At 52.6% G+C, this 15,103-nt stretch overlaps 7 protein-coding genes across 7 annotated transcripts; 4 read left to right on the top strand and 3 right to left on the bottom strand.

Moving 5' to 3' along the window:
* Positions 1 to 511: 511 nt before the first annotated feature.
* Positions 512 to 2,653, top strand: AYO21_09120 (hypothetical protein; the record flags this gene model as incomplete). Its single annotated transcript, XM_022659058.1, has 1 exon — positions 512 to 2,653. The coding sequence occupies one exon, from the start codon at positions 512 to 514 to the stop codon at positions 2,651 to 2,653; it is 2,142 nt and encodes a 713-aa protein (XP_022508688.1).
* A 1,004-nt stretch (positions 2,654 to 3,657) lies between these two features.
* On the top strand, positions 3,658 to 5,698 carry AYO21_09119 (hypothetical protein; the record flags this gene model as incomplete). Its single annotated transcript, XM_022659057.1, has 4 exons — positions 3,658 to 3,837; positions 3,899 to 4,062; positions 4,126 to 4,405; positions 4,463 to 5,698. 4 exons carry the CDS (start codon positions 3,658 to 3,660, stop codon positions 5,696 to 5,698), a joined length of 1,860 nt encoding a protein of 619 aa, XP_022508687.1.
* A 640-nt stretch (positions 5,699 to 6,338) lies between these two features.
* AYO21_09118 (hypothetical protein) lies at positions 6,339 to 8,138 on the bottom strand (the record flags this gene model as incomplete). The annotated part of the gene is made up of 3 exons (XM_022659056.1): positions 6,339 to 6,832; positions 6,888 to 7,896; positions 7,953 to 8,138. 3 exons carry the CDS (start codon positions 8,136 to 8,138, stop codon positions 6,339 to 6,341), a joined length of 1,689 nt encoding a protein of 562 aa, XP_022508686.1.
* Positions 8,139 to 8,974: 836 nt separating this feature from the next.
* AYO21_09117 (hypothetical protein) lies at positions 8,975 to 10,128 on the top strand (the record flags this gene model as incomplete). The annotated part of the gene is made up of 4 exons (XM_022659055.1): positions 8,975 to 9,200; positions 9,265 to 9,372; positions 9,452 to 9,543; positions 9,616 to 10,128. 4 exons carry the CDS (start codon positions 8,975 to 8,977, stop codon positions 10,126 to 10,128), a joined length of 939 nt encoding a protein of 312 aa, XP_022508685.1.
* A 705-nt stretch (positions 10,129 to 10,833) lies between these two features.
* Positions 10,834 to 11,910, top strand: AYO21_09116 (hypothetical protein; the record flags this gene model as incomplete). Its single annotated transcript, XM_022659054.1, has 1 exon — positions 10,834 to 11,910. One exon carries the CDS (start codon positions 10,834 to 10,836, stop codon positions 11,908 to 11,910), a length of 1,077 nt encoding a protein of 358 aa, XP_022508684.1.
* Positions 11,911 to 12,012: 102 nt separating this feature from the next.
* Positions 12,013 to 13,227, bottom strand: AYO21_09115 (hypothetical protein; the record flags this gene model as incomplete). Its single annotated transcript, XM_022659053.1, has 3 exons — positions 12,013 to 12,161; positions 12,212 to 13,079; positions 13,141 to 13,227. 3 exons carry the CDS (start codon positions 13,225 to 13,227, stop codon positions 12,013 to 12,015), a joined length of 1,104 nt encoding a protein of 367 aa, XP_022508683.1.
* Positions 13,228 to 13,963: 736 nt separating this feature from the next.
* Positions 13,964 to 15,018, bottom strand: AYO21_09114 (hypothetical protein; the record flags this gene model as incomplete). The annotated part of the gene is made up of 2 exons (XM_022659052.1): positions 13,964 to 14,243; positions 14,315 to 15,018. 2 exons carry the CDS (start codon positions 15,016 to 15,018, stop codon positions 13,964 to 13,966), a joined length of 984 nt encoding a protein of 327 aa, XP_022508682.1.
* Between the last annotated feature and the right edge of the window lie 85 nt (positions 15,019 to 15,103).

Genomic DNA, 15,103 nt, shown 5'->3' with positions numbered 1-15,103 from the left:
TATTACCCTCCAACTTAGGTTTTTGGGGGGGGGGGGGGGGGAGGACCAACCTCCACGATCGCCTGGGGGCGGTACTGTGTAGTGATGCCGCAGGGGCTCTTCTCTCGTTGTTTCTCAACCATCCTTAGTTAATCTTGTGGTTGGGATGCCGTAGGCTTTGAACCGAGGTTGAGGCTGTTCACCCCACACTTACTTGTAGTCTAGGCACCCACGCACCAGAGAGAACAGCTGGGAGTGTGGGGGAAGCACTAGGGTGTGTGGATGTCTAGGTATGGAGACGGAGTCGTAGGGGACTCGGTATAGGGTCTTCGCTAGGCACTTGCTAGGCATGTTTGCTTGACTTTGTTGTCGTCGTGATCCCTCCCCCCCGCTCTCCAGGATCTTTTTTTCCTCTCTTTCAACCGACCCAGCCCTTGCGCCACCCTTACACGGTTCCTCACTTGGAGTTTCACCTATTTGCTCTTTTCTGGTCTCGACATAACAACGGTCTATTCATGTCGTGGTTGAAGCCATGTCTCAGACGGGATTATTTGATGCTGCGAATGGTTTCATCAGTCTTTCCGCAATCAACGTGGATTCGCCGCACTCGATGAACCTGGAGGTTTCGCCCGTCAACCAGCCGAGTCCCAAAGGCAAGAAGCGCCGCCAAAGCTCGGCCAACCTACAGGCAGATGGGCGTGGAGGCGGAGGCACAAAGGATGCGGCTCGGTCACTGGCGTGCTTGAGCTGTCGACAGAAAAAGATCAAATGCTACCGAAAGAGTTCGACTTGCAATCAGTGCGAAAGATTGGAGATACCGTGCATCGTTCCCGATGAAGATGAGCGGCTGAGGCCGTCGTCCAAGCGACGAACCCGGGAGCTGGAAAGAAGAATTGAGAGTCTGGAAAAGCAGTTGCGAGAGTCGGAGGCGAGGGCAGAACGAAACTTGTACTTGACACCTCCAAGTTCAGTCCGGTCACCCAACACCGCCGCCACGCTTCCGGCCGTGAACATCGACTCGGCGTTGACCAACGACTCGGCCCAGGCCGCAAGCGTTATCGACTTCCAAAAGACACCCCATACTCTTATTGCCAGACTGTGTGCAGAAAAACCCCACTTTCGTGCCGATGAGAGTGGTCTGGCCAGGTACTACGGGCCTACATCGAGCCTACACACGAGCGAAAAGATGCCTTATAATTTCTTAAAGTGGGATGATGCTGGAAGACTCGAACTGGAGGACCAGGAAAACATCTCGCCAGTGCTTCGTGACCACCTCTTGGAGCAGTACTGGCGTTTCCAACACCAAGTTCTTCAGGTGGTCCACCGTGAAGCGTTCTTGCAGGACATGCAGGCCGGCCGCTCGCGATACTACAGCAAAGCCCTCCTCTACGCCATCCTGGTCAATGCGGCCGTTTTCTCCGAAGTCCCCGAGATTAGAGCACTGGCACTCAGCCGGGACGAGGACGCTGAAGGATCAAAACCATACTTGCTGAGAAAGGCTACCGAGTTGGCCGAACAGGAAATCGAGAACAAGGTAGGGTTGACAACCATTCAAAGTCTTCAGCTGCTCAGTGCCGTATATTCTCGGCGCGGGCAAGATACCAAGGGGTGGCTGGAATCAGGACGATCCTCTCGTCTGATCTTTGAACTCGGGCTGCACAAGGATGATGCCGAGTTCCAATCCACCAGCTCATCTCCTTTGGATCTCGAGGTCAGAAAAGTGGTCTTCTGGGGATGCTTTGCATACGACCGAGGCTGGGGTCTCTATCTTGGACGGCCCTGCGCCATCAATCTGGGCGATGTCACCATCTCGCCACTTTCCCCTCCCGTCGACAAGGCCTCTCCATCCTCGTCAGACCTCGCCGTATTGATGGCCTGGGCGACGCTGTTCACCATCGTGGGGGAGATTTCCCATGCGTTGAACCAGCAGTCATTCACCTACTGCCAGCTGAAAACTCTTCGCGAGAAATTACTTCAATGGGAATCGAGCCTCGACCCAGGTCTCAGACACAGTCCTGGCTGTCCCCCCGCGGTATACGTCCTCCAACTGCAATTTCACGGAGCAATGATCCTGTTGCACCGTTCTTCCGCGAGATTCGGTACAAACCAGGCCGAAAGTACTGCAACCTCACTAGAGTCGCGGGCCATTTGTCTCGACCACGTCCTGCAGATCGGACACATTCTGGCCGACTACAGAGCATCTCACGGGTCCGCCATGACGCTGGTCGGGGTGGCCATGTACAACATCACTTCTGCGGCCGTGGTTCTCATCGCTCTCCGCGCGGAGCAGTCTTCAGAAGCCACCAACGAATGCCTGTCCGCCCTGACCACGTGCATTGCAGCCCTGGAAGAAATCCAGTGTTGCCACATGAGCGCCAAGACGGTGCTCAAGCAACTGCGGTACCTGATGCGACGATGTAAACTTTTGAGCACCAAGGAAGATTCCCAAGCTCTACGAGACGCCAACGCTTCCCTCCTGCAGCGACGACCGACGAATGATACCGTGGTGGAGAGCCCCCCCGTCGCGCTGCTCGGCCAGGTCATGCAGCAGGACTGGTCATCTTCTGACGCCACCTCGACTATGGACCCCGGGCAATTCATGCTTGCTTTGGAGGACTGTGAAGCCCTGATGACCATGGGTTCTTGGAATGATTTTCAGGACCTGTTTGTATGAAAACAAAACGGAGTTTCATTTTACGTGCTAACGGGAGGTTTTTTGAAAGTTTCCTTTTTTTTTTTTTTCGCCCCCCGTGCGTGACAAGAGGAACATTGGGAAAAGCCCCTCGTCCTGTATCCTCGGCTCTATTAGGGCTTGAAACGCCTTCGACTGCGAAATGTACGCCATGATTTTGTTGGCTTGATTACTGTTGACAACATTGACCTGTCATTATTACTACGCAAAACTATAGTAAGATAAGGATCCACCTAAAGGTTAAAATATCGGGAATCGATGACCGAAAAACAGCCCCGGATGTTGCTCAATAGAGCCAGACCATCAAGTCTATCGGGTCCCTCGGGGTCGGCTGACTAAACGAGGTATAACTATTGGGTATGGCGCCAGTCCTGGTGCCGCCTTGGTCCTTGGCAATCGCTCTCACGTGATTACACCAACATACTTGGTGCTTGAATGAGCCTCTTTTGCTCCCAAGCGAAGCTTGTCCAACAGGTTGACTTGGTCGCCTATGTTGGAGGAGGGTTCAGACCCGGCACACGTGGGAGACGTTAGATGGCAGTTCCGGGGTCTGGCATCGCACTACTACGCGGGGCTACTACAGGATCCAAAAGCTGGCCCGGGACAAAGATGAATCCATCTTGCGGCGTTCGAGTGCCGGACAGGATGAATGCGACACCTGAATATGCGCGACTCGGAGAGGTGTCTGAGATATCCAGCCATTCGGCATGGACCTCGTGGTTCCCATTCAAGGGTCGCTATAGGAACTAGACGAATATCCGTCAAGTAATGCCAGTTTCCTGTTGACTTTGACTCTACCTGAGGCCTTGAATTCCTGGGGCAGAGTATTCCCCGGAGACAAGATTTTATATACCATTCTCCCACCGAGTCAACTTCAATAGAAGATCTTGGCCGTCGCCTTCTTTCACTTGACTTTACTTGGCCCTTGGTCTCTCTTTCGTTCCCTTCTTCCCATAGCTCAAGCTGATTGAACCAGTTGTTCTCCCATGGACGAGGTCAAGAATTCCGAAAAGCCTTATTCCATGAAGCACGATGAGGTTGGCACCATACAGTCGGTTCAGGATGTGGAGCTACAGTCGTCACATGGCGCAGACTACAGCACCTCGCATACACCAATGGTAGACGGCGACTATGCCGTGACAGCGAAGACCTGGGCCGTCGTAATAGTACGTTCTACGTTCTAGCATTTTGGCCTCTCCAGCACACACTTGCTGACCCTGCCTGCAGACTCTAGCTATCTCTTATGGAATTTCGTTCTGGCCAGTCCCATTCTTCAGTACCATCGAGATACAAATCGCCACTCAGTTTGGGGCACCCGCAAGCGGTACCTGGATTAATTCGGTTTATCCTCTTGCTGGCACTGTCTCATTCATGCTCTGTGGTGCCAATAGGTGTGTTGATAACGCGTCGCCTGTCCCCCGGTTGCGTCTCGTTTTCCCTAACCGAATATGCAGCGACTTGTTCGGCCGGCGATATTTCATCCTCGCGGGCAACGTTCTCGTCTTCATCGGGGCCATCTTAGGCGGCACCTCAAAATCCTTGGGCCAGACCATTGCTGCACACGTCTTGTTGGGATTCGGTGGATGCCAATGTCAACTGGCCGCGTTCGCGGCACCTGAACTTCTTCCCAACAAGTGGCGCCATTGGGCTGTGGTCATTGCCGATGCCATGGTTCTCTTTTCCGTCATTGTCGGGCCGCCTACGGCTCGAATCGCCATCAGACACGGTGACGCTGTAAGTAACGAGACGCCGCTCGTATGGTCACACTCATCGTACTAACTATCTGGAAAGTGGCGTTGGGGATATTGGGGCATAGTGATTAGCATTGCTATATCGTTTATTGTCCTCGCACTCCTTTACTTTCCCCCCAAGCACCCGCGCGGCGTCGCATGGCACGTGGCTCTCAGGCAACTCGACTATGTCGGCATGTTGACATTTACCGGGGCCACGACCTTGATTCTCACGGGCATCGTCTACGTCCAGGTCCGGCCTTCAAACGACCCTCTGGTTATTGGCCTTCTCGTCTCGGGGTTTGCGTCGATGTTGATATTCGGCGCCTGGGAAACATTTGCTCCCTTGAAACAACCACTCGCCCCGACCCGCCTATTCACCCACAATAGAGGTCGCACGTTGACCGCCCCGTTCATCGTCGGCTTTGTCGTTACCATGTTCTACTACGGCACCAACATCGTGTGGCCGACCATGGTTGTGACCTATTTCACCACACCTACCACGCCGTTTCACGTCACATTGCTAATGTCGACGGTCCAAGGGTTCGGGATTTTCACCGGTGCCATGATCCTTTCCTTTGCCGGGACTTATATCCAGCACTGGAAATGGCAGATGACGGTCCCCATCACATTGATGACCCTCTTTGGTGGCTTGCTGGCCTACATCACTCCGGACAGGGAAGGTCTCGCTGTGGCATTTGCGTTCCTCACGGCGACCGCGTACGGCTATGCTCAATATCTCTCCATCGCCTACATCCAATTTGGTGCGGACCAAGTCGAACTCGGGATTGCTGGCGGCTTAGCCGGCGTTGCAAGACTTTCCGGTGGCGCCATTGCGGTCAGCGTGTTCCAGACGATCCTGGCCAGCGTCCAGAAGTCGCATGCTGCAGCCGATGTCCCCGCCGCCGTTGAAGCCGCTGGCGGCTCGGCCAAAGTTGCAGAGGCTGTGTTGGGTGCCCTGTCGCTCGGGTCGGAAGCTGTGGCACAAGTCCAAGGTGCCACTGCAGCCATCATCGAAGCGGCAGCTGCCGCATATCAACAAAGCTACGTCGCAGGCCTCAGGTATGTCCAGCCCCCCATTCTTGTCTTCTCCCTCCCCACCGGCGGCGGCAAACCAAACAACAGCACCATACTAAATAGTTCGTGCGGTAGGACGGTGGCCTTGGCTTCAGTCGGGTTCGGTGGAATGGCTATCCTCGCCACGCTAGCCTTGGAAGATATCGGACCCAAAATGACACCCAAGATCGAGATATTCTTGGAGAATGATGTCCAAGCGGAAAAGAATGTCTATCATTGAGATAGTGATGTAGGATGACTATTGTTCCGTGACTTTAGATATGACATGATCCCCCCCCCCCCTCCATCAGTACCTGATGCTAAGGCTGTTGGGCAAATGGTGGGGTGAAATCGGTGCTGGTTCACATGTGTTCACCTAGATATCTATGTCTCTCCGGCATTCATTCACGCGTAGCACGATACAGCAGAAAAGCATTCGGTCCTGATCAAGCTTCCATGCTCCCCCTCTCTCTTGAAAACCAGTGTCTTCGTGACGTTTTCTTTTCTTTTCTCTTGTTTTTCCCCAATGGGCAGGAGATCCCCGTGGCTCTATTATCTCGATATCTGCGAGAATAGAATAGCGCAATGAGAATCTAGATAGTCCGGTGACAGAAGACAGGAGCTTGTTACCTGACCCTAATTCTGCAACGGAGTAGCCCAGCCCGTCTAGACAGGTGGACCTCACCCAATCTGGAAAATCTCCACGAATTGATTGATGACTTTGTTTACTCGTGATAAAGTCCGTGCCACACACACACACACATGCTCTAAGAGTCTGTGCCACAAATGGTCCCCAGGAAGCTTCACTAAATACAGACAAAACCCTCTCGTGTGAACTTGGTAGTCGCTGAGCTCCAGGTCTTATACCAAAACAGGAATAATTACACTGTAACTTCCTTCGGTCCAGATAAGGTATGTGAAGGATACTTTTCCTCGATCTCCTTGTTCAGGATTTCCATGTACCTCGGTATCCCTCCAAAATAGAGTAGAGTCTTGTGGAGCTTGGACTGAATATTCGCGCCCACATACCACGACTTGACGTCCATCGCCGTTTGGGCGACCACGGTTTGCTCGAAAACGTGATTGACCTCGGAGCTCCAGCTTTCGGCCGCTTCCTTCTTGGACTCGATGCGGTCGATGTCATGACTTTTCAGGTATGATATCGTCTTGCCGATATAGTCGGCGACGATATCAATGACCATCGGTCCGTTGGCAAAAGGAGTCTGGGGTCCAAAGATCATGAATAGATTCGGAAACCCTGGAATGGTGACGCCGTATGATGTCGTCAGTTCCTTTTTGAACACGTCGCCAATCGGTTGGCCATCACTACCGTGAATGCCGATGTTTGCTATGGTGCCGGTGACGGCGTCAAACCCTTGTGGACCTGATCAGCTGGCGAAAATCCGAGACAAGAGCAAAATTGTACGTACCTAGAGCGAATATGATCATGTCAAATTCGTATTCTTTATTGCTTGCCAACTTGACCCCCTTTGGCGTGATCTCCTGAATAGGGTCGTTTTTGACGTCGACAAGCTCGACGTTGCTTCGATTAAACGTTTGGTAGTAGTTGTGTCCAGCTGGGGGCCGCTTGGAAAAGATTGGGTAGGTCGGGCACAGGAGCTCGGCCGTTTTCTTGTCGTTGACAATGGCACGGATCTTGTTGCGGACAAACTCAGAGGCCACCTCGTTGGTCTTGGGGTTGGTGAGCGTGTCTGCGAACGTCTCGAAGAAATAATGAAACCCGCCCTTTTCCCAGCCCGCGTCGAGAACGCGTTGAATGGCCTTCTCGTCCTCCAAGTCGTCGAATTTCAATTTCGAATCAATGATGTCGAAACCCATGGAGTGAGTCCTTGCGCGTTCACAGATCTCTTTGTTGGTTCTGGTGATTTCGTCCATCTGGTCTTTGGTGATTGGGTAGTTACGAGCTGGAACCACGTAGTTCGGTGTCCTCTGGAACATGGTGAGGCTCTTCGCATTGTGGGCGACAATCGGTGCAACTTGGACTGCCGTGGCCCCTGCTCCAATGAGTCCCACCCTCTTCCCGGTGAAATCGACTTTCTTGTTGGGCCATAGTCCACATTGGTACCATTCACCTTGAAACGAGTCAAGACCAGGAAATGGTGGCCGGAGTGGCGTGGCCAGGACTCCAGCAGCTGTAATGAGAAATTTGCAAGTATAAGTTTCGCCCTTGTCGGTGATGATTCTCCAACGGTTTTGAACCTCGTCACGGTGAGCCGACACGATACGAGTGTTCAACTGGATATCTTTCCGGAGGTCGAGATAGTCGGCAATCTTGTTCAGGTACTGCTCGACCTCTGGTTGCTGGGGGAATCGCTCTTTCCACGACCATTCCATGCCCAATTCCTCCAGAAACGTAAAGATGAAAACCCAACTTTCACTGTCGGTTCGGGCACCGGGGTATCGATTCCAATACCATGTCTAGACAGTTCAATCTCAGCCAATGTGAGGGAAAGTGACCAGGAAGAGAGACTTACACCTCCCACTCCACCCGCAGCGTCAAAAACGCGAGCAGAGACGCCACGTTTTCGCAGCTCATACAACTCACGAAGACCTGCAAAGCCAGCGCCAACTATTATGGCCTCGAAAAATGCTTCGTGTCCGTTTTGGTGGCCATTGACTTGGCGATGCACGCCGTTAACTTGAGGTGCTTGTTCGGCCATGTTGTTTTCTGTCTAAGTTATCAGAGGCTCTAGTCGAAGTGTTTCGAGTAAGGAGAGTGTGCGCGAACATGGGGCCCTTGTTTATAAGTACACTATCACCATATAGCAACCTCCAGACTTCATCATGGAGGGCGTAGGCGGGGAATCTTTGTGGAGGGGAGAGACACCGAGGTCAGGGGTGGGCCACCGAGAATTGCCACCGTGGAGGGGGCACGGGGACAATCTAGCTATCTTCGGTCGGACCAACCTCGCCGAAACTAAGTTATGGCGAAACTTTCTGGGCGATGTGGACACGGAAGATTCAACTGTAAAGAGATCGCATTGGCTGGATCAGAACTAGTCGGGGTTGAATCCGGACGCAACCACGGTCCTGGCCTATTCTCTTGTTGGAGATCGGCTTCATACAGCTGTAATTATGGGCTGAAAGCGCACACGGGATCGACTGGTCGCGCACTGATACAATTCATATGCGCAAGGCTGCGAGTCGTGTATGTAGATTCCCGGGCATCGATGACCGGCGCCGTCAACCACGAGTGATCCACCAACCTTGACACGTATAGAACCCATACTTCGGATAACGATGCCCGATCCTGGGAGCTTGGGCTGTATACGGCTGTGATCATCTATGGTCATCTGACTCTCTACCAAGAAGCCAAATGTTTGGAACGTAGAACATGCTCGGCGGCGCGTTGCCTTTGAAGCTACGCAGCATACATACATAATGTTTGCAGAAAGGCCAACGTGCTGAAACCCCCCAGTTTTTAGTCTAACCATCCATTTATCGATCTAGGTTCTCATGACCTCGATCACATGTCGTGGAACCGACCAGTGCAATAATGTCTCGCTCTGCCGCCCATGATGCCCGAAACAGTGCGTTCCGGGAAGCATTCAAAACACCCTTCGAATTCAAAGCCAGTCTACTACCTACCGGAGAATTGATCACAAAGGAGGCGCAGAAGCTCAATCTCGAGCATGAAATTCAAGACATTCCAGCCGGCAGAGGTGCGCGGATACACTGGCTTGGACATCGTCCGGCGAAGAGGGTGCTTCTGTATTTCCATGGTGAGGAAGAGGTTTCCAAGCCCTTGGAGAGAAGAGGACAAACAACAGCTTACAAAAAGTTTAGGTGGAGGATTCTGCTTTCCCGCGCTCAAGGGTCATGTTCGCTTCTGGAATGAATGCCTCAAGTCTTTGAATCCGAAAAGCGACTTTGTCATTGCGGCTCTGGAGTACGGTGAGGCAGGCAGATGGCTACTAAGCCCATGATTTGAATTATGTAGTTATGGATGGGAATTTTGACCATTTTTATCTAGGACTGACCAAGGAGGTAAGATATCCTACCCAGATCATCCAAGGGCTGGAGGCTCTACGGTTCATTTTGGGCCAAGGCTACGACGCATCCAACGTACGTGTCCATATATCAAAAAGAACACACTCTTCTTGACCCAGACAGTTGACACCAAGTCTCCCTATATAGGTTGCCATTGGCGGAGATTCCGGAGGGGGAAATCTTGCCCTCGGGGTCCTATCCATCTTGTTGCACGGATTCGACGGGGTCGAGCCGTTGAAGCTGGACGCTCCACTTGCTGGGGTCCTCCTGTTCTCGCCCATGGTCAGCTTTGACACCGACAGCGAGTCTTGGACCGCAAACAAAGACAAGGACTGCGTCGCTCCCATCAGCATGCACCTGCTCGGCCCTGCATATGTCGATCCAGGAGATGTCAACAACTACTCGGAACCTCTCCGCGCCGATGTCGCCTGGTGGAGAGGCATTCCTGCAAAGTCCATCTTGAACATATACGGAGGTGATGAATGCTTCAAGTCTCACATTGTCGAGCTGGGAGAGAAGCTCAACGAGGCAGGCAACAAAGTTGAAAATGTAGAGTGCCCGGCAAGTGTGCATATAGACTGGGTGCTGGACTTGCATGCAGGGTTGGAGCCTGGAATCGCGCGTATCCGAATACTGGATTGGCTGTCGAGAGTGTTCTGAGTCGCGCAATGTAGTAGATGTATTCTACTGTTCGGCCACGTGCCTGTGCGCTCGATTTTCTGCGCAAATTGAGTCTTGTCCAAGGACGAAACAAAATACACCAGGCGGTCCTAGTGCTATAGCTCAGGTCTTGTGTTGTTCAACAAACTTTTACCACTTTCTCTTGTCTCCAAGCATTCTAAATGACTGACTCTGTCTGTTCTTGTCAGTGGGCCGCCTGAGGGGAACTCTCGTCATGTGGGAAAAAGACAAGTTCCCCCGACACTAAACGGCAACGACACTTGGTCCGAAAGTGTATATTTCCTCCATTTTCAACTCTAAGGGAATCGAATCCCGACCGCCCAATCATTTGCAACCCGATCTTTATTGCTTTGGTACGGCGCCGTATGGTCCGTTCATGGTTTCCTCTACACCCGTAGCCTGGATCTGTGTGCGAATGAAGTTTCCATTTCAAGACTCACGAAATATCCACCCACTTGCGTCGACTCCAGATGACTTTGTTATCTTTTCTTGGTGAAATTATGCAATGAACACCAGCTCCTTGTAGAGGAGAGCTTGCTCACACGCTGCGGTCAGTATCTGGGCCAGCGTTGTTCCGAATACCCCGCTTATCGACATCGCCACGTCTGTTAACCCGCAAGAGACAACAACAGTCGCCACTACTATTTTGCTGGCTCGACAGTTTTTTTGCAGTTCTGGCGATCCATGTCCAAGGAACTCATACTAATCACCGGTGGCTCCGGCCACATCGGTTTCCGGACTGTCGTGATAGCTCTTGAGAGCGGGTATCGCGTCCGCCTGGCACTCCGCTCTCGGGGACGCTTCGACGCTATCCGGTCTGCTCTCGCAAGACATCATGCCCGACTCGAAGCATCGCTGGCTCCCGGTCAACTGTCCTTTGTCATTGTGCCGGACATGACGGTGCCGGGGGCATACGACGAGGCCGTGAATGGAGTTTCCAAAGTGATACACATCGCAAGCAGTATCACCACGGGTGGCAAGCTGACCGAGAAGGAATATCATGATTTCTTCATCAAACCGGCCACCAGAGGCACGATGGGCATGCTCGAGTCGGCCGCTAAAGCAGGCACTGTGAGACGTGTCGTCATCACAGCCTCGGTCGTCGCGGTCGTCCCCTTCAAAGTCTTCGCCGTCACCGGTGGCGGCGACCAAGTCTTTGACTCTGAGGGTCGTGTCTCGTTGGACAACGGACCATACGGGAGCGAACTTCAGGCGTATTGCGCATCCAAGGTCGCAACCTACAACGGCACTCTGGAGTGGCTAGGGAAGGCAAAACCGAGTTTTGACGTCGTACATCTGTGCCCGACGTACGTCATGGGACGAGACGACCTGCAGACTTCGGCGGCGGACATGGTCACGGGCACGAACGCTTTACTGTTGAGTCTGGCACTGGGCAAACGGTGGGAGGGGCCGAAACCTGGAGCCACCGTGCACAACGACGACGTCGCGAAAGTACACGTACAGGCTCTGAGCCCGGACATTCCGAGTGGCACGTACATGTTGAACTGGCAACAGGAAGACGGCAGCGGCACTGGAGTTGATTGGAGCTCCGTTCCTGGCCTGATCGAGAAGTTGTTCCCTGAGGCAGCCAAGGCAGGCAAGATCAATCCCCAGGCGGCCATGGGATCTTCACTTCATACAAAGATATCCAGCACCAAGACCGAAAAGACGTTCAATCTCAAGCTTCGGGGCATTGAGGAGCAAATACGCAGCGTTGTTGGCCAATATCTTGAGCTACTGGAGAACAACGAGGGGAAATGAACCGGGTTATCAATTCCTGCAAGTCGACAGGCCCTCACGTATTAGTTCGATAGCATTATCATGACGCATCGCGTTTCACAAGATCGTCTTCTCTGGATAGACCTAGAACTTGATGGGTCCTTGAAGCCAATCTGCGAAGCAGGATTCACGAGAGGCCTTCCTGGGCCGCGCTGGTATTCGTATATAAACCATCAGACCTGGCCTGAGATCGGCCACGGACAGATGGACCAATTCGTGGCTACTCAGAAACTCTATATAGATATGCCGAAGTGACATTATTTGCCCTGTCGTCACCACCTACCTGCGTAAGGCTTTTTGCCATTCCCTTGTAGGATTTCCTTGAAGTAGTCGACAAAAGAAACTGGCTGAAAGTCAGGGTACAGGTCTCTGGCGTCCAAGTATCCGAGGTAAAGAGCATTCTTTCTCGTGTTGTCTCTGCGGAAATATTTCGAGAGGTTGTACTCATGGGTCCACAGTGCCATCCTGGCCATTATATTCGTGGGATCCGCGTCGAGGTCCTGCTTGGCTTTGGCGACAATGGACTCCATCTCCTCCAAGGAGACTGGTTTCTTGTCGATTGTCTCGCCAGAGAGGTTCTCCGCCACGGCATAGATCTCGTTCTGGCTCAGTTCGTCCGACCATGTGAAGACCTTTTTGTTCAGTGTCCGCGGATCTTTGATGATGCGGGCAACAAAGCGGCCAATATCACGTAGATCGGTAAGGAGGTTCGGTGCACTGCCATCCCCGTAAAGATTGTTCTCTCCCATGAAGTGAATATCGTCCAGTCTACCCGAGGGTAGCGGTGGGAACGAGATCTGGTGCCAGAACCCCGTGTCAACAATGGTGTATGGCAGATGAAGGCGGAAGATGTGGTTGTAGACTTCTTCCTTCGCGTCTCGCAGTTGCATGACCCCGCCGGGAGGACAGATGGTGATAAAGGCGCAAGGGACGAAGCGTTTCACTCCGGCAGCTTTGGCCGCCGTAGCCAGATTCAACTGACTCTGCTGAGCCTCTGGGCCAATGCAGCTGATGACAGTGTTGAATGGCTTAAGAAGTGAGGGATCAAGCTTCGTGTTAAGATCGACTTCAATGACTGGGAAGCCACGGGCCACAAGAGCACGAACTGCTGGCTTGTCCGTCGACGAAGGGCGAACTGCGATGCTGACATGCTACAAACCAGAATCTTTAGCTTGTATGTCCTGACCTGGCACCAGAATTGTCGGAACTCACAAAGGTGTCGTCTGCTGCCAGTCCTTCCAGTACCGAGGCACCCGTCTCACCCGTCGCACCAAGCAAAAGTACTTTTATTTTGGACATGGTTGATAAAATCGTGAATATCAAGTACTACAGACGAGCGATTCGTATGATCTTGTAGTTCTATCCTTGTATTGAAGAAACGTCTGAAAGGGGAAACAGAGCCGTGTTGATTCAGGACGCGTGCGTCCAAAGCTGGATGGCCGCAAGACCCCAGGCTAAGACTTGAAACCCTGATCCCTTGTCTCTCCGCAGATTTTTCCTAGTGCAGCTCTGGTTATTTTATGCGGAGTAATGTGGATTCTGGTAGTGGTCGGTGAAGCGGGTACACGCGAATGCGGAGAAAAAGGACAGCACCAAACCCTGACGCTGTGGCAGCCTTTGATTCACAGCCGTGAACTTTCGTGGCCAATCGAAGAACCCACGGAGATGGATATCCAATCAGCTCTGCGGGTTCGGCTAGGCCCAAGGGCCACGACCGGTATTCGAGCACCGAGCACGAGGTATTCGGTAGACCTATAGATGTGGATATAGATGTATTTAGCTAGGCTGGCCAGAGTAGGCAAGGAGTTACGACCGGTATTCGACCGCCGAGTAAGCCCTATAGATGTGGGGTAAGCACTCAGATAGGCGGTGGGTTAGATAAGGTGTAAAGAGTGCAGATCGGTGTTCGACCACCGAATGGAACTCGAATATGTATCGTATACGTATGCTCGTAACTGTGTACTTTCCCCATTGTATCTACCGTGCTGATGCTAAGTGATTTGTAGTACCGAGTAACTAGGGTTTGAATTTGTGTTTATGCAGTTGCGCCACCATCGACTATAGACAAGACATCATTAGCCAGGACATGCAGACTCAACAGAAGGGGAACGTTCTTGGGGTTTTGCATACTGGGATATACGGCGCCGGTGATAAAGCTTGCATCATCGCTAAGCAGGAAAACCGCCAACGCTGCAACTTCCTCCGGTTGGCCGTTCCTCTGAAGAGCCATCGAGTTGGGTGTCATGACTTTCGTCTCTTGATCATCTTTAGGAGTGTCTCGTAGCCGCTGAAACATGGGTGTCTCGATAGGACCTCTGGTAGTAGTCAGCCAGGGTGGTGCGAGAAGGATAGCCAAAGCTTGAACTTGTGCTGTGAGAAGACGTACGGAGCAACAGCATTCACTCGAATACCATTTGCACCGTTTTCCTTTGCCGCCGTTCGCGTCAGACCTATCACAGCGTGTTTGGCCACGCAGTACGGCGCCAGACCTTCTCTACCTCGCAGGCCCCCGATACTGCTCGCGTTGACAATTGAACCTCCGCGTTTCATGACCTTTGTCTGGGCACGGATGCAGTACATGACCCCCGTCAAGTTGACAGAGAGGACCAAGTTCCATTCCTGATTGCTAAGGTCTTTGATTTGGGTGAAGGCGCCGTGTGTCCGTTCAATGGCTGCGAAATTGGCAGCACCGTCCAACTTGCCGAAATGTTCGACCGTGGTGGCGATCCAGCTATCGACCTGTGTATCAGAAGCGACGTCGACGACAGTCCCCAGGACATCTGCCCCAGTAGACTTGAGATCTGCGACTGCCTTTGCTAGCATTTCTCTCTGAATGTCACAGATGGACAGTCTGGCACCATTTTGAGCGGCCAGCTTTGCGAGTGCAAAGCCGATCCCAGACGCCGCTCCAGTGATGCAGATGACCTTTCCTTCGAGACGAGCCATCCCTGTGTTAGACTTGAGTAGGTGCTGTTTGCGCTTCGGCGGCGGGTATTCATTCTTTGTAAGTTCGAATACATTATGGCGAATGACGTAGTCTGCGTGCAATGATATGCCAGCTATCACAATAACCGTTTTCGTCTTGGACATCGAACCCCGTGGACAGAGGGCAGATTGCCGCAGGGGTTTCGGGCCGGTAGGGTACTTCCTCTGACTTACTGCCCGTATTGGTCCC

This window comes from Fonsecaea monophora, assembly GCF_001642475.1.
Source record: "Fonsecaea monophora strain CBS 269.37 chromosome Unknown Scaff85, whole genome shotgun sequence".
Taxonomy (NCBI): Eukaryota; Fungi; Ascomycota; class Eurotiomycetes; order Chaetothyriales; family Herpotrichiellaceae; genus Fonsecaea; species Fonsecaea monophora.
The sequence above is the reverse complement of the archived record's forward strand: the minus strand, read 5'-3'. Positions and strand labels throughout refer to the sequence as shown.